The 22,140-nt window shown below is 45.1% G+C and overlaps 1 protein-coding gene across 2 annotated transcripts in view; it reads left to right on the plus strand.

Moving 5' to 3' along the window:
• Positions 1-22,140, plus strand: part of SH2D4A (SH2 domain containing 4A) — a 127,875-nt gene that overhangs the window by 86,494 nt on the left and 19,241 nt on the right. For both annotated transcript variants that reach the window (XM_075605256.1, XM_075605263.1), the window contains exon 4: positions 11,539-11,698. In XM_075605256.1, coding sequence (XP_075461371.1) covers positions 11,539-11,698 — 160 coding nt within the window. The remainder of the gene's footprint in view (positions 1-11,538; positions 11,699-22,140) is intronic.

A 22,140-nucleotide genomic window follows, 5' to 3' on the forward strand; every position in this document is an offset into this window, starting at 1 on the left:
ATCTCAAAATCTCTATCTTTGGCGTTAGCCACACATCTTTACTTGAAATAACCACCTTGTAATTTTATCTACTGAAGTTAGCCACATCCTTGACTTCAAATAATCTTTATGTAGCACTTGTCCTTATCAATCTCACAAAGATGGAATACAAATAAAAGGATTTCTAACACACCCGCTGGCATGTACCAGCGGGTGCAGTAGGAACGCCTGCTATATCTGTATCATCTGTTACTACGAAAATAGCATAAACCTTTAAAAATATAGCAATCCCTTTCTTCCACTATACCTTGTTTCCACTCCTTACCTTTTAGGCTGTAAAAGGCCTTTGAAGCAGGACCCTCTTCACCTACTGCAAGTAGCTAATAATGTATGTTAATGCTGTCATTTTCTTGTTATTGTCCTTCACATCCCCTTTGTACTGCGTTGTGGAATGTGTTGACACAGTCTAAATCAATCCTGAATAATAATCGTAATAATAATCATAACTACATGATTAGGATAAAAGTGGAGAAGCACAGAGGATTTCTAAATCAGAAATGTTTGAGAATAGTGTAGGTGGGACTGAGATTTTAGAACTGTGCAGTGATATAATTTGGCATTTTGCAGCATGGAAAGAAAACCCATAAGGTAACATGTATTTTTTATAATGAAACAGAAGGTTCTTAAGAATCTTGAGAACCACTGATGGCAAACAGCGTGCTGCGTGTGGCATGTTATAATGTGTCTGATGAATGCTGCTGTGATGTATAGTAATCTTCCTTCCACCTGTTTCCTGTGAGTACTCCACACGTGTAGTACCTACCCCTCCTTTTTACTACAAATTCTAGATTCCAGATACAGAGGGATTGCTTGATAAGTGTGAATATCCAAGAGATTTGGTTTTAAAACAGTGTTTATTAAGAAAATGTTTGAAGATGGAGTTTAAACTCAGTACTGTTTATCCTAATAAAGATGTTTCTTCGTTCGATCCCCAACTTTCCCCTGCGTATTGTTAAGCCAAGATTGTTTGGCACTGCTACTGTACCTATAGCAATGATGTATGTTAGTCAGTATACTCTGCGTCACACCTATGGCAAGAGCTGCCTGTACCATCATGATTTGCAGTGTAGTTGTAATGGCCGATGAAGAAGCAAGAGTTTTTTTTCTGACCCTGAAGGGGTTAATGTTATGTTTTCCTTATCTATTTAATATATTTGTTGAAGTCTGGGTGTCGTCTCGGAGGTGCTGCAGCACTGTGTGACTCTATCCTACTACATATGAGGGCCTTATCATTTCCTGTCCAAAGGTTACATGGCACATACTGTAGCATTCTCAAGAGCGGTGAAGGTTACTAAAATAGCAATCCACTCTGCTCAATCTTTTGTTTTATTTTCTTTCTTACCTGAACTGGGTGTCCCCCTGGTTCCTGCAGCGCTGAACACAAAATGGCCACAGGGTTGGTGCTCGCTGCAGCGGCCAATAGAAATCTCTGATGTCACCGGGAGATTATGACATCACAGCTTACTGTTACTGACCCCGACAGCCATGTTCATATTTTTTGAAGGAAACTACAAAAAAAATGTACTTACTTTTTTAATCGAGAACTGGAGGATTCCATGAGGTCAGGTCCTGGGTGTGGCCTGGTTCAGGTAAGGTAACAAATATATAATCTTAGGGAATTGCTGCTTAAAAAGCAAACCAATATATTGCTTGCAGTAAGCAGCACTGATTAAATAAACCTTTGTTTAAAAGCCCAAGTCCCATTTACTAGTTACAATTCTAACCCTCTTGCAGCCACAGGAGCGTTCAATGCAATGTGTTGCAGGCTCCTATAGCAGCAAAGGCTAACATTTAGAAAGATATTAATGTACAATAATATTTTGAAGGCTTCCGCCTTCATGTGTCCACCATTGTAAATTTCAAAACCATTTTATATCTCTGATCACTGCTTTTTCGAGTTGCAGCATTATTTTCCTTGAATTAAACACTACTATCCTTTAACAAAAGTAGTGTGTATTGCATTATTTTTAGTGGGCACGTTCAGGATTGGGCTTTGTAACATATTTTAAACGATGGAACAAAAGTTAACAGATATTCTCAAACATAGTATGCAAAGAAGGGTGGGTAGCTGTGTTGCTCCTTTCTTCCATGTAGTAACAAAGGAGGGAGAGAGAGTAGGTGGTATGATACCTTTTATTGGACCAACAGGCTCATATTAAAACATAAAAATTGGTACAGTACCACTGTATTCCTCTACGCGTGGATGGAGGTACTTCTGATCAATTCCGATGGAAGTCCCCTAACCTAAGCAGCTTACCGCATCCAAAAAAATTCTGTTTAATAGGTACTTTTCGTCTTACAGGACCTAAAACATGTATTGTACCTATCAAACAGGTACAGTTGGGGTGTAATAGTTTAATAGCTGTAGCAAATATGCAACATACCGGAACATTTTACTCTAGTGCAACTCCAAAATATGTTGGTAACTGGTAAGTGTTACACAATGGGGGAAATGTGCTAACCTCTGACAAGGGTTATCACACTGCAGTGCCACGTTAACTTCTAGTTAGGATTATTGAAGTTAATGAATCCCGCTGTATGAAACAAGTGAAAGCTGCAGTTGTAAATGTTTTGTTTAAAGAGCATGTTGAGACAGCGCTGGTTAGGACATTTCTGCTTTTTCCTGGGTCAGTCTCTCCCGCTGCTGAAACACTCTCCCGCAATCCACCGGTGTAACTCAAACATACAAAAAACAAAAAGAGGCGCGAAGAGAGATAACTGGGTTAGAACAAATTAATCTTTGACATATGACATAAATGAACTTGCATATAGTAAAATCTCGTAGACGGCGCGCTTCCCCCACACTGTTTGTAGATGGAATTGCAGGACCCCAACCGTGCTCTCCAGGGCAGTTCTGTCCAAAACTTCAATAGGTTGCCACACCGAAAGGAAACTGAGCTAACTCATCCCAGAGTGCACTTCGGGCCACGCAAGAGCGAGAAGCAGCTACTTGCTAGAGCAGTACTTTCTCGATATACAGGGGAGGGGGTGAGGGTGGGAGGAGGAAACAGCGCTGTATCAGCGTGTGATCTCACAATGCTCTATTTTGAGACAGCTGGAACCCTCTATGCGTTTCCCACGCTTATTCAGGAGGTGTGTCCTACTTGCTGGGTACTGCCCTCTATATACAGACAGAATTAATTCTATTGGCCCAGACAATTTAACTGACAATTCAGTGATAAAGCAAATACTCTCACATACATAAACAACAATCAACATACATCATTTGAAGATATCAATAACACACAAACTAAAAACTACCATATAAACTATAAAATTGATATATTATCACTTGATAAAAACGACATACTCATAAGGTAGCCACATACTCATAAGCTAGCCACTGGAATTTAACACTATTCAGCAGTTCCTATAATTTATCTTATACCTTATCCTTTCATAGCCATAAAAATAGATTTGCAAAGCATGGAGAGAAAGAAACCCAACTGATAGCACTCAAACCCCTTGGCTGAATGATTAGTTAATTAGTTAAAATAAATCTTTAATGCTCAAAAAATAACTAAAATAATGGTAGTTAAAATAAGACAAAGAAAGGACACACACTACTGATCCTATGTTGAGTACTGGAAGCACTCTGGATCACCAATTAGTCCAGATAATTGAGTTTGATTGAATCAGATGTCTGGAAAGGGTCTGGTTTACAGATAAACCCTTTATTAAGGCGATTATCAGGTAAGTGAGAGGAATATTGCTGGTTTTGTATGTAAGTGTATTCATACTCTGAACCCCATTAATAGGGTAAATGATTAAGTGTAAGGGCCAATAGGGTAGTAGATAATTGCCAATTAGATCAATTTTATATGAATTAGAACATACAGCTCAACCCTGTTATAGCGCGATCCGCTATAAAGCGGATCGCTTATAACGCGGTTTGAGCATGGACCCCGAATTTAATAAAAAAAGTTTGTTTGTTTTTTTTGCACTCGCAGCACACACTCGCAGCACACACTCGCAGCACACACTCGCAGCACACACTCGCAGCACACACTCGCAGCACACACTCGCAGCACACACTCGCAGCACACACTCGCAGCACACACTCGCAGCACACACTCGCAGCACACACTCGCAGCACACACTCGCAGCACACACTCGCAGCACACACTCGCAGCACACACTCGCAGCACACACACAATACACACTCGCAGCCCTCCCTACCTTTGGTGTCGGCTGCCGAGATCTGAGCGGGGCTGGCGGGGGGTGATCGGTGCGGGGCTGGCATCGTAGCGGGGCTGGCGGGGGGGGGGTGTGATTGGAACAGGGCTGGCGGGGGGTTGATCAGAGCAGGGCTGGCATTGGAGCGGGGACTGGCGGGGGGGGATCGGAGCGGGGCTGGCGGGGGGAAGTGAGGCTGCTTATTGAAGTACGGTGGCTGCTGGGGGAAGTGCAAGGGGAGTTACGGTGGCTGCTTGGGGACGTGTAGGGCTGCTGGCACCTCACTCCACCTCTTCCTCTCTCCTCTCTTCTCCTCCCTCCCCCAAAAGGGCACGTGGCGGCCATTTTTTGAAAAAATTAGCGCTACCTGGTAATAGCGCGGTTGGATCGGGTGGCCCACGAGGACCGCGCTATAACGGGGTTGAGCTGTAATAAGAAAAAAAAAAGGAAAAAAAAGAAAAACGTTTTGCATTCTTTATGCCATTGACATGCTAATGTATCATATCAAAGGTTGGAGAAAGATCCAACGACTGAGTACTCTGTGTTGGAAGTGTAATTCTTTTTTTTTTTTTTCAAACATTTTTTATTAGGCATTGATAGGATTCTCGTAACATAATACCATAATAAATATTTTTTCCTTTTTGGTAACAGAGGGTTGAAAGAGGGGGGGGGGGGGGGCACTGAATACCCACCCGAAGGTGTGGTAGACCGCTCGGGTCACTCAGTGGTCCCAGTGACTAGACTCCCGAAAAAGAGAAGAAAGAAGGGGGAGGGGGGTGGGGTGATACTTGGGATCTCCCCCACCTCCTGGTAGCACTTCTCTCGCATCCCTTCGGCGATCTCAGATAGTTGCTGAGACTGGGGGGGGCGGGGGGGTGTGATAAATATATTCAGTGGGTCAGCCAGGGTTCCCATATGGTATTGAACCGCTCCGTTGAGTGATTGAGGAATGCTGTCAGTTTTTCCATTAGCATAACATCTATTAATCTCTTTCTCACAGTTTGTATCGTGGGAGGGAAGATTATCTTCCGAGAGAGCGCCACTGAGCATCTTCCTGCTGTTAAAATGAAGGAGATTAATTTCCATTCTGGGCGGTCAATTTCATCTATCGGCCTGCCCAGTATGTAGGTCAGTGGATCTAAAGGGATTGTGAGGTCTGTGACCTCTATTATTAGATTTTGAATTGTGAGCCAATATTTTTGAATTTCTGGACATAGCCACCATATATGGGCCATGTCCCCTTTGTGTCCACAGCCTCTCCAACATAGATCAGAGGCCAGAGGATAGATTTGCTTCAGTCTCACTGGTGTGAGGTACCAGTGGAACATTATCTTATATATGTTTTCTTTGATACTAGTGCATACGGAAGTTCCTGATGCCGCATCCCATATATATTCCTCACTATCTATTTCCATATTTAGTTCCGCTGCCCATTTGAGCATGTACTCATGTTTAGCGGAACTCGCTTGTTTTTCCAGAACTGCATACATTTGTGATATAAGACCTTTTTGGTGTGTCCTCCTGGCACAATTTTTCGAATTGTGTGAGAGGTGGGAATTCTAATGTGGGGGACAATTTTTGTAGGAAATGTCTAATTTGGAGGAATTTGAACGTGTCCAGGTCAGGGGCTTTAAATTTGTTACGTAATTCTTCGAAGATCAGGAACTTCTTGTCGCTTAGCATTTCGCATACCGCCCTAATTCCTTTACTTGAGTATTGTTCAAATTGCTTGGTCTTGCATCCGTGAGGGAACTCTGGGTTATTATATAGTGAGTTGTGAGCCAGGAGCCGAAAGTGTGACTTTGTTTTTAGACTTTTTCCATATATTCCATGTGTGGCCCATAGCTCCTAGTTCGAATTTGCCGACCCCCTTGTCGATTCTGTCCGTTGCCACAGGCTCGCTTGCAGAGAAGGTGTTTTGGCGTAGTGAGATTCGATTTTTAGCCCCCATAGCTGGTCTGGGTCTGAGTTCCACTCAACCACTTGTTTTAATTGGGCTGCCTGGTAGTACCTTGAAATATCTGGCACCCCCATACCTTCCTTGGCGTTGTTAGTACCGATCTTGCGACCCTGGGTCTTTTTCCTTGCCAAATAAATTTGAATATTCTGTTTTGGATATCTTTCAATTCCGACCTCGGGACCCGGATCGGAAGTGTCTGGAAAAAATATAATAATCTTGGGAGTACGTTCATTTTAACTGAGATCATTCTTCCGATCCAGGAAATGTGATATTCTTCCCATTTATCCAAGTCTCTTCTAATTTTATCAAAAAGAGATGGATAATTACATTGGTATAGGGAGCGGTAGTCCTTTGATACATTAACCCACAAATATTTTATGTATGAAGGGCTCCACCGGTAGTTAAAGTTTAGTTTTAATAATTGTATCTCTGATTCTGAGAGATTGAGATACAGGGCTTCTGATTTGTTGCTATTAATTTTGTAGCCTGATATCTTAACGAAATCGGATAATTCCTTTTGTAAGTTGGGGAGGGAGGTATGGGGGCGGGATAGTGTGAGGATAACATCGTCGGCGAACAGGGACATTTTGTAGTTGGTTTCGCCAATTAATATGCCTTGAATATTAGCGCTGTCCCGTATTCTTGCCGCCAGTTGTTCTATTGTCAGGGCAAAAAGAAGAGGGGACAGGGGGCACCCCTGTCAGGTGCCGTTCTTTATCTCGAAGGCCTTTGCCGGACCTCCCGGAAGTTTGACAATCACCGAGGGGCTGCTATAAAGTGCTCTGACTCCCTCTAGGAATGAGTTATTAAAGACAAATCTCTGCATTGTGAGATCCAGAAAGAGCCAGTCAATTCTGTCAAATGCCTTCTCTACGTCAAGACTTAACACGACTGCCTTGGAGCCTGTGATGTGGACATGGTCAATTATGTTTATGATTTTGCGAGTATTATCGGAGGCCTGGCGATTCTGGACAAATCCTACTTGATCGATGTTTATCAATCTGGGTAGGATAGGGTTCAGCCGGTTGGCGAGGATCTTGCTGTACAGTTTAAGATCATTATTTAGTAGTGAGATAGGGCGGTAGCTTCCACATTGCAGTGGATCTCTGCCGTCCTTATGTATTATAGCTAGGCTGGCGTGGTCATGGAGGGCGGAATTGGGGAGCCATCCATAAAGGAGTTGAATAACGTCAGGAGATTAGTTGATAGAATCGGGAGGAACCGTTTGTAGTAGGCATTGGAAAAGCCATCGGGCCAGGAGCTTTGGAAATCTTTGCTTTTACTGCATCTGTCAACTTTTTTTTGATATTTTTGCATTGAGTATTTGGTTTTCTTCTTCTGTGAGTTTAGGAAGTTGACATTTTGAGAGATAGTCATTAATTATTCTAGAATTTGTGTCAGGCGATTTATCTCCCTGAGTTTTTAGATTGTAGAGCTCTGTATAGAATGCTGTAAACTCCTCTGTGATTTTTTTATCGTTGTATATAATCTCACCAGACCTACTCTTAATGGCTGTGATTTGTGATCTCTTCTGTATGCCTCTTAGTTTGTTAGCCAAAAGTCTATCAGCCTTATTCCCCTTATCGTAATATTTTTGGTTGGTCCATCGTAACGATTTTTCTACATCCTCTAGTTGTAGTTGGTTAAGCTTCTCTCTGACGGAAGTTAAAGTTTTGAATATTTTTTTGGAGGGATTGGTTTTGTGTTGACGTTCTAGTTCTAAAATTTTGTCTGTCAATTCTCTAAGAGACTTTGTTTTGGTCTTTTTTCCTGTGGGATGCAATGGAAATAAGGGTTCCTCTGATTGTTGCCTTATGGGCTTTCCACAGTACTGCCGGGGAAGAGACCGACTCAATGTTATGGGTGAAATATTCTTTGAGTGCTGTCTTTATTTCTCTTTCGATCTCGGGGGGGACAGGACCGACAGGTAGAGATAGTGTGAAAAGAGACCCAAAAGTGGTCTCATGTGGACTTTGCCGGTAATGCTGACCGGCATTTGGGCTTAAGGCCCAATGGGAGGGATCCGTTGACTCCTAGACGGGGGTGCAAGGGAGGGGAGGCGTGGACTCGAAAGAACTTTGTGGGTTGTATCCTTCCATGGGTAAACGTGGGAAGGAATATAGTTGTTCTTATCGGGGGAGGGCAGAGAGAACAGGCATGTATCATAAAAGACAGTATAACATTTTGGAGGGGGAGGGCCTACCGTGTATATATTATTATGGTTTAACTAACATTGATTCAAAATAGCATTACGACGGGATTCCTCAGAGTCCATATACAGGGGGTCTCTTGATTAGTTCAAGTTAGCATAGTCAACGGGGCTATGATGTTTAGCCTTTGTCCCAAATGTATACAGTATGTATGGGGCTTAAAGCCCTGGAACTCTGAGCGGGGGGTGGGGTGGGCGAGGTGAGGTGGAGGCGAGGCGAAGGAGGAGGGGTGGAGGGAGTTCAATCCTGTGCATATTTACATACTGGATGATAACACTCTTAGATTTTAATCTGACATGTTATAAAATCAACAACCTTTGGTACTTCACATCCTTTAAGACAATATAATATTTTAAATTCTGTCTCCCGCGCAAAGGAGAGGGTGGCCCGCCGTACATATATTGTCATAGTTCAGCTGACAGTGCTGCAAAATAACATTGCGGCGATATTCCTCAGAGTCCACATACAGTTCAGGCTAGTATAGTCGATGGAACTATGGTGTAGATCCTGTGTCCCAAGTGTGTGTGTGGGGCATAAAGCCTCGAAGCTTTGAGCGTGGGGGGGGTGGGGTGAGGGAGGTAGGTAAAGGGGGGGGGGCTGGTGGGGGAGGTGAGGAGGTGGGGGGGTAGGTAGGGTAGGGGGGTGAGGGGGGATGGGGGAGGTGAGGAGGTGGGGGGAGGGGGAATGCGGAATATTGCTGTCCAACAGCTGGGTGTGAATGTAGGCCTTTTTTTCGGCTACTCCTTCGGGGCTTTAAGGCCATTCCCCATCCGAGCTCCATGTTCGCTCGGCGAGCAGGCCTGGCCGCTCGGCCTCCGAGCCTGAACTTTGGCTCTCCCTTGCTCAGAAGCGGCCCGGTGGCACAAACAAGGGGGGGGGGGAGGAAGGGGAAATGTACTCACAGTTATGAGACTTCTGCTTTGCTTTAGCATCCTTCACCTCCCCTCCCCTGCTCCCTTTTATCAAGCGAGGCCCAGGCTCCTCAAACCGTGAGGGCCTCTCAGCCAACAAAACATCAACCGGGTGATCCTCGGCCAATGGAACAACTTGTGAACTTCAAACAAAACGTGCTCTCCCTCCTTGGGGGTCGGCATCTGCTGCTGAATCGCCTCTTCTTGTGGGGCTCCCACAATCTCGGGGTTTCCGCAGCCGCGGGGGATCCTCTCCAGACTCGTGGGTATGCACTCCTGCAGGATCAGCGACGTTTGCAGTGGATGGTAGTCAGCTCAGCAGGGTGAGTATTAAATAAGTAGGATTTCTCCTTAGCGCTTGCTTGTCTTCAGGCATGCCGAGGCCCCTCTTCTTCCTGGCTCGGTGGCGTTGTCTTCTGGCTCATCTCGCTGCGTGGAGCTCTCTTGGTGTTCAGACGTCCAAGAAGCCGGAGGGGTCAAACCCAGGGCCCGCACATAGGGGTCCATATCTTCGGGGAATCTGATCGTGAGGTACTTGCCTTTGTGGCTTGGTGTGAGTTTAAAAGGAAACCCCCAGCGGTACCTGATGTCGTTCTCACGGTGGAAGGCAGTCAGGGGTTTCATTTCCCTTCTGCGGATCACGGTCGTCCTGGACAGGTCGCTGAAGATTTGTAGCTGCTCCTCCTGGAAGGTTAGTGAGTCTTTTCCTCTGCATGCTACAAGTATATTCTCTTTAGTGGTGTATCTGTGCAGATGTACTATAACATCACGCCTTCTGCTTGGGTCTTCAGATCTGGGCCCCAGAGCCCTGTGGGCCCGATCTATTTCCAGGTCCCTGTCGTCTAGGGAGTCACAGATAGACTTAAATAAATCTATTAGATACGGGCCGAGGAGGCCAGGCAGAACCGTCTCAGGGATATTTCGAATGCGCAAATTTTGTCTTCTCTCCCGGTTCTCCTGGTCCTCTAATCCATCCTTAATGCGGTGCAATTCTTCTTTCAATCTGAAGATCTCTTCCTCCGCTCCGGTCTGGCATAGGAGAGTCTCCTCCATTTTGCTTTCCACGGTGGTAGTTTTTTCTGCCAGGCCATTGATCTCCTGTGTGAGGTCGTGGACCGCATATTTGATTTCTGTTTGTAGGGATGTATATAGCTTGGTGTGCATCGACGCCATCAGCTCCTCCATGTACAGTAGGCTCTTGTGAGTGGTTCTTCTGGGACGGGGGTCTCCTTGGAAAAAGCTGTTTTTCCCTGCGCGGTCTGATCTCCTTGTGCGGCGCCGCCGCCATCTTGCTTTTTGGGCTGAGGCTCGGGGCTTTTCTGTTGCGGGGAGAAATACTTCGATACCGCTTGGGTTACAGGCTTCTTTTATTGTCTGGACATTCCTCAGCTGTTAGCCCGGCCGGGGAACTGTAAGTCGGTCTAAAGTTTCGGGTGGAAGGGTGCTTATTTATGCCGTTATTCAGGAGAGTCTGCAGAGCTCCTAGATAACACCTCCATGTCGGATGACGTCACCGGAAGCCTCCTCGTTGGAAGTGTAATCTTAAGCCTGCTGCCACTTTCAAGGCATGACCGTAGCGGGTCCTAACACTCCCTGGGTTAAATTTTTTATTAACCTGTATAATTACAGGAAGAATGATCACATTAGATCTGTCGTAACCTGGCAAAATGAAACTGACCTGCCAACTTGGAAAGTGGGGAGGGGCAAGCTTAAACCTTGGGAGGGAGGGGCCACTACCCTCCCAAAAGAAGCTGACCAGCTGTACACAGTTAATAAACACACAGATACCCAACAGATACCCATGCAGTGTTAGGACCTTCTACGGTCATGCCTTGGAAGTGGCAGCAGGCTTAAGACGCTTTGGCCAAAGGGTTAAACTAAATGACCCTTTTTTTCAAGAGAATATATAGGTATTGCACTGTGTATTTTTGTCACATTGGAAGTAGCTTTGGGCATCGTTGTCTGTTATTTGTTAATTAGTACTACAGCATTATTCTGTCATTGTCTCCTTGATGAATTCATTGGCTATGTAGTTCTTGTTGCCATAACATGCTTTAATTGGTACCCAGATACAGACACTCAATTTGGTTGTGATTTTAGTTTAAAAAAAAATCCAGTCTCAGTGCCCATTCCCCTGTTCTGCTTTGTAACATATATGTATTTTCCAGCTGTGATTATTCATAAAAAATTATATAATATTTGCACACTGGCCGCTGATTCTGAAACTACTGTCTTCTTACAGAAAAGCACAAGAGGAGGAATTATCCAAAATCGCCAAAGCCTTGACACTACATACCCAGACTCAAACTTTGGATAAATGGAAGAAAAGTGTACAGAACAAGAAAGTTGCACAGGAAGAAGCCAGGATTGCAGAGGAGAAGAGAATCACTGAAGAAAACCAGGTAACAAATTATAACTTCATTCAGGGCTACAGTGAAACCTGACGTTAAATCCAATCCTTCCTTGTCATTAAACATACATGAAGAAATAATTAAATGCACTGTTTGTCCATTTCTTCTTTAGAGTTTTCCACTTTTTTGGACATTCTAAGTAAACACAGAATAGGGGAATTCCACGGAACTGATTTCCAAGCTAAATTACTGTACATAGGCACTGAAGATTTAAAAGTGCAGCACTGGAATTTGTTACCTACTGAATACAGTCTGTGTATATTTTTCCCCTATGATATATGGGCTTGATTTATAATCAGTAGGTTTTACTTTCAGATATAATAGAGGCAAAACATGGTTTGCTTGGATATACAGTATAAGAGCACCTTTAAATGGGGTCTGTGCATCAAGCTCCAGAGAGGTACTGTACTTCTTGGTATGCTGTACATCAAGCTTTTGTGTTGTCCTGCTTGTGACTCAATTGTGAGATACGTTTTTTTTTTACTAAGAGAAACAATAAGAGACATATGCTGGCTATAGACATGGCCCCCTAATCAATATATTGTGCAGCCACTTACCATTGCTGAAGAAGAGATCAGCTCCATTCAAATATATGGGACTAAAATCTTCTCCAGCTCGGGCAAGTGGCTTTACAGGGTATTAAGTAAAGACTATCGAATATGTCATATGCCACAATATACAATAGTCGTGTTAAGCGGCACCTTACTAACTATTTAGCTTCATACGATCACTTCTCCAAATTCTCAGTAATGCAAGCAGAGCAACATAGAAGCTAAAGCTGAATACTTCCTGCATGTGGAGAAAGTACTACTGCTTATGGTATTTAACTATCAGGTTTCACTGTCGTGGGAAAAACTGCATGTATTTGGTAAGAGGTTTACTCTGGCTTACAAGGATGGTTGTGAGCAACAACAAACCAGCTTATTGCGAAACCATTTGCTTTGTGTGTTTTCCTAATGAGTACGAAGTACATTAGAATATCTGACTTTCTTGCCTTACATATATCCTACATTATGATATGTTGAAGAGTTTGTTTCTTCATGGCATGGGAGATAGTTTATGATCAGAAGTCATATTGTTAACAAACTATGAAAAGCACACAGCAGGTATACTGTACTTGTTTAGTATATAATCTATAGAATTAACTGACAATGTACAGTAATTGATTGGAACTACAGTATTAATCTTTTTTTCATGTAGCATAGAGTACAGGCATTCTATGGGGAATAATATTCTCCTTGCCATAGAGTTAATTAGGGAAACACACAAATAATTCTCTCTATTTAAGGGGGTTCCTTCTTTATTTTGCCTTTTATCTTACAGAAACTAAATATCCAAAGCAGTACTGTCGGTTTTACCACTAGGAGCTCTCCATTTAATATGGGCATCCAATTTTCAGACAATCACGGGGTAAAAACATGCACTAGCAATGTCATTGCAGATGAGCCAATCATTATTGGTACAGTTATGATGTACAGTATCATTCATTCTTAGGGACTCATCCCATAGCCGCCAATCAGGATCGTTTTCACCCGATGAAAAGTCGATAGGGAGTTTCTGCAGAGAACGAACGACCTGATCTGCGGCTTCAGCGGATACTGAATAAACCCCATTAATAATCATCCCTGAAAGTGCCTGCACTTCCCAGACCCATTCGGTATATCCTGAACTTGGATGGTATTAGGAAAAGCTTAAAAAACCCAGAATGGTTCAATCGGAAGAATGGAAATAATCATACAGCTAAAATCAGGGACAAGCCTCAGGAAATTAGGTGATACTATAAAAACATTACCATTACCATTGGAGGAATTTTTAGTCAGATTATATAGATGTATTCTTGTACATTCTGTGATGAGCCCTTAGTGCACTTCATTTTAAAGTGCAAATCGGTTAGTATTTTTGAGCTATAGTTACAAGAACAAGTATACTGTAGTGTAGTGTAGCTAACTGGGTGTCTGGGACGTTGACTCTGTTTTTATAGGATGCAGTGAGGAAGCAATGATATGGTGGCTCTTACTTAAAGTTTATAGGAGCAGATATTTAATTGTTTAATTGATTCCCTCCTTTTTGTTGCACAACTGGCATAACATCCAGTAGTGAAACTAGGGCTGGGCAAGCAGGGCAGTAGCTCCGGGCCCTGCCTGATAGGGGGCACAGAATTCCGTTTATTGTAGAGTTCATGGCATACTCTCAAAGCTCCCAAATCACTGTTCTAGGCCATCTGACTTGGAATCCCCATTAACGTCAAGGGGGCTTCCAGGTCAGAATTCACGGAATGGCAATTTCGGAGCTTTGAGAATGTTGCTTGAATTTCAACCACCATCAGTTGGGGGGGAGGAGGGGAGAGTGGGGGCGGGGGGGGGGGGGGGAGTTTGGGGTGATGCCAGTTCGTGGAACTTGCCCCAGATGCAAAAATACCTAGTTCTGCCTCTGCTCAAGCCTTTTGATTCCAAATGTAATAGTATTATAAGCTCCCCTCTTACCATGCCTTTGATTTAAAGTAGTAACTTCTGTACTGTATGTCACTAAACCAGTACATTTCCTAACATTATACTTCACAATATAATCTGTTTAAAAAATAAAAAAAATTAAATCTGGATGCACATTAAATATTCATACTTGCATATATTCATAGTAGCATATATTCCTACTTACATACAGTATATGTGATTTGTTTTCTAAATAAATAATCTTGAGTATAATTTGCAACTTGGTTTTACAAGAGCTAGACATACCTCATTCCAATGAATCACACAAAACAAATGTTTACTTTGTTTCTACTGATAAGAAATACCAAAGGCAACGAAATCATGTGGTATTGTGCCACCTTTTTAGTCAACCAAACATATTTATGAAACATTTCCTCGATTCCAGTTTTGGGGATTTCCATTGACATGTATTGGTATTTTAGCACAGCCGCAAAAAGTTCAAGAATTCCCATGCATCAGACAGATGCATGAAACACTATTTATCATGTTAATCAAGTTGTCAACATTTAAAAGGATGTGTGTTAAAATCTCTAGGCTACAAAATTAGGGCTAACATAGAGGGGAAACGACCTCAGATTTCATAACGAAAAGGAACCTTCTTAAAGGCAATAGGATATGTTGCATTGATAAATCTGGTGCAGTTGCTCAAATTTGCAGCCAGGAGTCTCCCCCTCCCCTCAATATGTCTCACACCCCATGTCTCTCTTTCACCCCCCCCCCCTCTGCCCATGACTTTCACCCCCCCTCTGCCCATGTCTCTCTTTCACCCCCCCTCTGCCCATGTCTCTCTTTCACCCCCCCCTCTGCCCATGTCTCTTTCACCCCCCCTCTGCCCATGTCTCTTTCACTCCCCCCTCTGCCCATGTTTCTTTCACCCCCCCTCTGCCCATGTCTCTTTCACCCCCCTCTGCCCATGTCTCTTTCCCCCCCCCTGCCCAGTCTCTCTTTCACCCCCTCGAGCGCACACACACACTATCGCGCATGCACTCTCACACACACTGTCGCACGCACTCACACTCGCGCACACACACACTCTCGCGTGCACACACACGGGCGCGCACACACACTCACGGTCGCGCACGCACACTGTCACACACACACACTGTCACACACACGCACACTGTCGCACGCACGCATGTGCACACACGCTGTCGCTCGCACACACACACTCACACACACTGCCGCACGCGCACGCTCACGCTCACACTGCCGCATGCACACGCTCACACACTGTCGCGCGCACGCATGGTCGCGCGCGCACACACACTCACACACGCACAGGCACACGCACACACGCACAGGCACACGCACAGGCACACGCACATGCACAGGCACACGCACATACACACTGTCGCACGCACACACACACTGTAGCACGCACGCACACACACACTGTCGCACGCACGCACACACAGTGTCGCACGCACACACAGTGTCGCACGCACACACACACACACACACACACACTGTCACGTGCACGCACACACACACACTGTCGCACGCGCACACACACACTGTCGCACGCACACACACACACACACACACTGTCGCACGCACACACACACACTGTCACACACACGCACACACACACTGTCACGCACACACACACACACACACTGTCACACACACACACACACACACACACACACACACACACACACACACACACACACACACACACACACACACACACACACACACACACACACACGCACACACACACTGACGCACACACACACTGACGCACACACACACTGACGCACACACACACTGACGCACACACACACACTGTCGCACGCGCATACACACACACACACACACACACTGTCACACACACACTGTCACACACACTGTCACACACACTGTCACACACACTGTCACACACACTGTCACACACACTGTCACACACACTGTCACACACACTGTCACACACACACACACACACACACACACACACTGTCACATATGCACACACAAATACAAACACACACACTGACGCACACTCGCGCACACTTGCACACACTCGCACTGTCGCACTCAAAGGCGGGTTTGTTTATTAAGTCTCTCAGTTGCAAAACTGGGGCAAAAACACCACCTTATTCGCCATAAATAGATTCCACTTGCTTTTACTTGTATTTGTTTCTTTAAAATAATAATGATCTGTGGCTCCACTTCGAAGGGAGCCTCTCGCCATTGATCAGCCAACTTGTGCTTCCCAGGTTCTGCAAGAGAACCTTGTCTCCAGGCCGAAGTTTCCCGTTTCAGTCTTTTTATGTACAGATAGTGGCACCCCATCGGTGGACACTCTTAGATGGCTGTCCACTGGTAGCTTGGCCTCCCGGCCAAACATCATGAAGTAGGGTGAGAACCCCGTGGACTCATGCCTTGTACAGTTGTAGGCATGTACCAAGGGCTCTACATGTTTGCTCCACCTGGCCTTCTCCGAGTCCTGTAGGATACCTAGCATCATCACCAAGCACATCTCCTTCAGGATAAGGCGTCGTACAGGAGTTTGCGATATTAAGTAGCTTCAGTAGCTACTTGATTAGTTTGCTCTCTGTCACGCCCCTGATCTAAGTGCATTCGGTTGGGTAGACTGTAATCGACGAAGTACCTTTCCCACAATACTCTGGCCACCGCGATGGCCTTTTGATCTTTGTTGGGGAAACCTTGGGCGTATCGTGTTTATTCAGTTATCATGAGAACATTCCCGATGACAATATGCCCATTAATACACACACAGAGTATGGGAAACAATATTTACTGGGAGGTAATAAACAATGACATTAATAGGAACACAAATAGACATATATGTATACCAACCCGCGGAATATCCCCACAGTACTAGAGTGCAGGGGCACCAGTGTCCCAGTGTCCAGACCCCAATGGCCTTTTACACCCCCGAGTGTGAGACAGCGCTGCCCACGTGAATGTTGGTGCACTTATGCGGATACCTTCCCAAGCGCTCCAGCCGGGTGTAGCTGAACAGTCAACGGGCAGTCTTCTCCAACGATGCCTTCTGCCTCTGCGTGAGGTGGTCTCCAGCAGGAGCGTCCCACCATAGATAGTCTCTGAACGTAGGTGGTCTGATCCCAGACCACAAGTTACGCGTCACTGCGTGGCGTAGACACTGTGTCCCTGATACTGCACAACACAGGAAAAAGGGTCCCTAACTATGGGCTTCCCTATACACCTGCAGGTGCCTACTGTGAGTCTGGGACTAACTGGGGCCTGCAGGGGAAAGCTGGCCTAGTCCCAGGGCTACTGACACCTAGGACCCTACCTCCCTCTTCTGTACCCTGCTCATCACGGTCATCGCCCTATTAGCTGCCTGGCAACATGTGGTCTGCAGCCCTGAGGCTGCTGGGACTTGTAGTTCCCAGTGAATCTATGGGTGTAATGGCCACCACTGGCATTATACTGCGCATGCGCCAGGTGTACAAAGATAGCCACCGCAACTCTAGATACTATCTGCGTAAACGCGAGCCTTCCCTGTGCATGCGCGCGCACAAACAAAATGGCGGAGCACCGGAGACCAGCTCACAATTTCCCTGCAGCAACCACACAGCTGTCCCCCTTACTCAGGGAAAAGGGAGACCAAAAAGCGCACCAGCACAAACGGAGCAGGAAGAACCCAGGACAAAAAAATAATTAAAAGGGCACTTTAATGTGACAAAAGACCCATCCAATGCATTTCGAACATCGCAGCGTTCTTTTTCAAGGATAAAACACAATGTGATAACATCCATTATATACCCTCTTACCTGTGGGCCGTTGCGCGCCAAAAATCAGAACCTGATGACGTCATAACAAAGCGACTCAGTGCCGATCTAAGGGCAAAAGGAAGTACCAAAGGCAGTGTGGCCATCTTGGATGTGGGCAAACATAGGAACACAATAACAAAGCTTTATTGACCATTCCAGCAGAACAAAATACATTGCTGCTAACTGGACAAGCATATTTAAACGAAATAAAGCTATATTATACTAAACTAATGCTTAATAAAGGGTACTATTATATCAAGAAAAAACATGAACAAGGTGGATTAAAAAACTAGCTGTGTTGCAACTAAGTTATATACAAAAAAAAGTTAAAATTAAAAACCTCTAGACATGATTAAAAAAATGTGCAAGAAAAGTAAATTTAAAGACATATTACACACATATACTGCATAACACAGATTGTGTACCTAAATCATAGGAACCAGGGAAATACAACCATTATAAAATATAAAGTATTATCCACAAGATACATCAAAGAACAATTTAAGCTTACATATTGGCATAATATTTGCATGATAAGGCTTAGGTTCAAAGGTTATAATGATAAGAATATAATGTCCAATATAATGACAATTGTCTTATTTAATCTGTATTACCAACTAATTACACCATAATACGTCTATCACAAAAATGTTTACAAAAATGTGTTAGTTGCCAGTCAATGTTCAAGCCCATAGGGAAGCGCGTTTGGAGAGTGAAGATCCAATACGCCTCCCTACGGTCCAGAAGGTTGATATGATCACCTCCTCTAGATTTAGAAATAACTGATTCAATCCCCAAAAAGGAAAAATTATTAATTCCTCCCTGACCACATTCAGTGAAATGTTTTGAGACTGGATGATTAGTGTCTCTCAATTTTATGAGCCTTAAATGCTCTAATATCCTGACCTTAAGGGCTCTAGTCGTCCTCCCCACATACCTCTTGCCACAACCACATGTTATTAGATAAATCACAAATTGACTTTTACAATTTATAAAACTGTTAATCTTAAATTCCTTATTTGGTAATATATTCACACCATGTGGCGGTGGCAAGGCAAACTGGAAAAAACTTTTGGCAGGCTTCATGTGTTTACATGCACTACAAGAGCCACATTTGAAGGAACCCCTAGTGATAAAAGGTTTTTTGAGACCAGAAGATTTGAGTTCACTTGGTGAAACATGAGATCCAATTGTTCTCGCTCTACGATATACAAAAGTAGGACCAGAATACACATATTTTTTAAGGACAGGGTCCATGGATAAGACATTCCAATGTTTTGAAATTAAGATTATCTTAATTATCTATCTATATATATATCTATATCAGCACTAAAGGATTAATAAAACAATAATAACAGGTGGAAAATCATATATCAGTTGCCAGGAAATTGTAATGGTATAGGGTAGATGGAGTAGAACAAATCCTGGTGGTCTGAGCTGCTTCTGCAGGAGTTAGGCTAAGGCCCCGCTGCCTCAGACCACGCACCCGCACTGAAGACAGGTGGCGCGTGTAGAGGCACTTGGGGCTTTTTCCGGTCCAAAGGGACCATTTTTGCGAGTGGGGGGGGGGGGCGTGGCCAAAACGGGAAAGGGCGCGGCCATGACGTGGGGGGGGGGCAGGACCGCCCGTCAGCCATTCAGTGCCTCAACTCCTCAGCTCCTCAAATCCTCAGCCCCTCAACTCCTCACACACAGACACACACTCACAAATACACACGTTTGAATCAGAGCCCGGGGGATCGGAGCAGGGGGGGAATCGGAGGGGGGACCCCCCCCCCAAGATGAGTCTGTGGGAGGGAGCAGGGGGGACTTCCTTGGTGCTGCAGAGTTTATTTAAAATCGCTGCTTTCCCTCCACACTCTCCTCCCCGCTCCCCGAAGCCTCCTCTCCTCATTGACTCACAGCCACACCACGTGACGCGTCGCCGCTTGGGATTACAATTCTCTTGAATCCCCTGGCGGCTGATGCCGCCGGGCGCAACGGGTCCCAGCCCTTAACCAGTTCCAGGAGATTTCAAACAGACAAAAAGCAGAAGCACATGCCCCATAGTGATATACAATTTCTTACATATGATTGTTGTTGAACCCATAACATGCCCACTCACAAGTGTAGGTGATAAAATCGCAGTATAAATAACCTGAGCACAGGTGGAGGTGGATGGACATGTTTGAACAAGAATCCCATGGTGCAGCTGGGAAAACAAAATGGCAAGCCTCACCAACGGGGTCCTAAGTTCAAATGACCTCAGCTGAGGTCAGCCCAGATGTTGATTCCCTCCATGGTGTTGGCAGTCTCATGCAGTGAATTCTGGTGTCCTCCCCCCTGATACATCCATTTGGATATACTTCATATACTGTATATATACCATTTACAAAGGGGGTGCTAAGCTGTAAGGCAGCTAAAGGCCTAACTGTTTTAGTCATTTGAACTACAGTGTGTGGAAAAAAAACAGTCTGGAGGTCTGTTTTATGGCATCAGATAAGTGCTCCCATTTTACTAAATTACACTCGGAATAAATGCATCGTGCCTTGCCAATTGTCTTATTGGGCCATAAATCTGTGTTGTTATTTACAGATGCAGTCAGATGTATTGTCAAGTATTCGGCCAGGAAACCGCAGTTGAAAGCTGCCGGACCACTGCCTGTTTGTGGCTTCCTGCAGCCAGATTAATTGACCATCAGGATTAATGCAGCAGGGGTCCCTACTTCTGAATGGGACTCCCGCTGTGTTAATCCTAACAGGCTGCACTAGTCTAGAAAATAAAAACATTGTGATCACCTGTTAGAGATGTCCAGAGAGAGGGACTGCTTCTGACTGCTCTCACTGTGCAGCTCTTCCAGACTGATGCAACACAGTAGGATTAGCCCAGCTGGAGTCCCATTCATAAGCAGGGACCACCGCTATGTTAACCCTGATGGGCAGTTTCACCCTGCTCTGCACTTGGCAGTGATCAGGTTGCACTTGGTCTGCAGTTCACCAGCTCATGTGCGGGGCAGGGCGACAATAGATCTGACTGCATCTGTATGTACAATGTATAATATATGTTGAGCTCCTACTGTACTGTATGATAGATGAAATCACTTTGCAATTTGACAAACGTCCACACATCTACATATAATCTGCCACTAGTTTTACTGTGTCTTCCACGTTGGCTTTCATTGGTACCAGCTGTTAATGCCCACTTCGACATTGGAAATAAATACTATGTAACCCTGCTTCCCCCCAGACTCTACAGTGGTGTCTAGGGTGCATGAGGGCAGATTACATGCCGTGTGGTGCATACCTGTGAGGAACAGGAGGGCCTGAGCTTCCCGCGATGTTATTGGGGAGCCAGGACCGGGCTTCTGGGGTGGTAGCCTCCATGATCTCTTAGGGGTGCAGCGCCTTTATCTTCTATACTTCCAGGAATATGGGACAGGACCTGTATAGAAGAACCCCTTGGGTCCCAGGGTAATAGCTTCCAATTCACACACAGTCTTTGGTAACAAAGGATCGTCTCTTTTATTGGCAGATCAGCAACTCCCAACGGTAGTGGCGTCCAGTAGCCGCAACAACAACAGCCAAGCTGTACTTATTACTCCGCTCTCCTCCCACACAGATAATTCCTCCTCTCCTTCCCTCCAAGTCTCTCCTCCGACAGGATGGTCTGGGCTAGGGCTTCAATACCCCGTGGCCCACCCCCGAGGTTATCCTCGCGGTGGGGCTTGGATTCTCCCCATCACCCCAGGCAGTGGGGTGAGGGCATTGGTCCACCAGGTCTATAACTATCATCTCTACTAAAGGAAGCTGAATCTATCCACTCCTCTCTCTGCTCCTGCACTCTGCACAGGGGAGACCGCGGTCTCCTCCAACTCCTCGGACCGATCCGCAGGACTCTTCGACTCACGGCATACTAACTGAACTGCAGACTCTCGGCATAACTGACTGCACCGCAGACTCTCGGCGTAACATCCCAACTCACCGGAGTTGGCTGCTAAATATAGAGCTAGCCCCACCTCTCGTGATGTCAGCAGAACCTCCCCTCTTGCTCACGCCTGCAGCAGAGTCCAGGCCTGCATCTACCACTCAGGGCAGGGCTATGAGGGGGGAAAACCCATGATGATTACTGGTGCCTGATCTTAACAGGACTTAACACAGTAGAAGGGAGATAGGTATTGCCTGTGCTGTTTACAGGGGGCTAC

This window comes from Ascaphus truei, chromosome 1 (assembly GCF_040206685.1).
Source record: "Ascaphus truei isolate aAscTru1 chromosome 1, aAscTru1.hap1, whole genome shotgun sequence".
Lineage (NCBI taxonomy): Eukaryota > Metazoa > Chordata > Amphibia > Anura > Ascaphidae > Ascaphus > Ascaphus truei.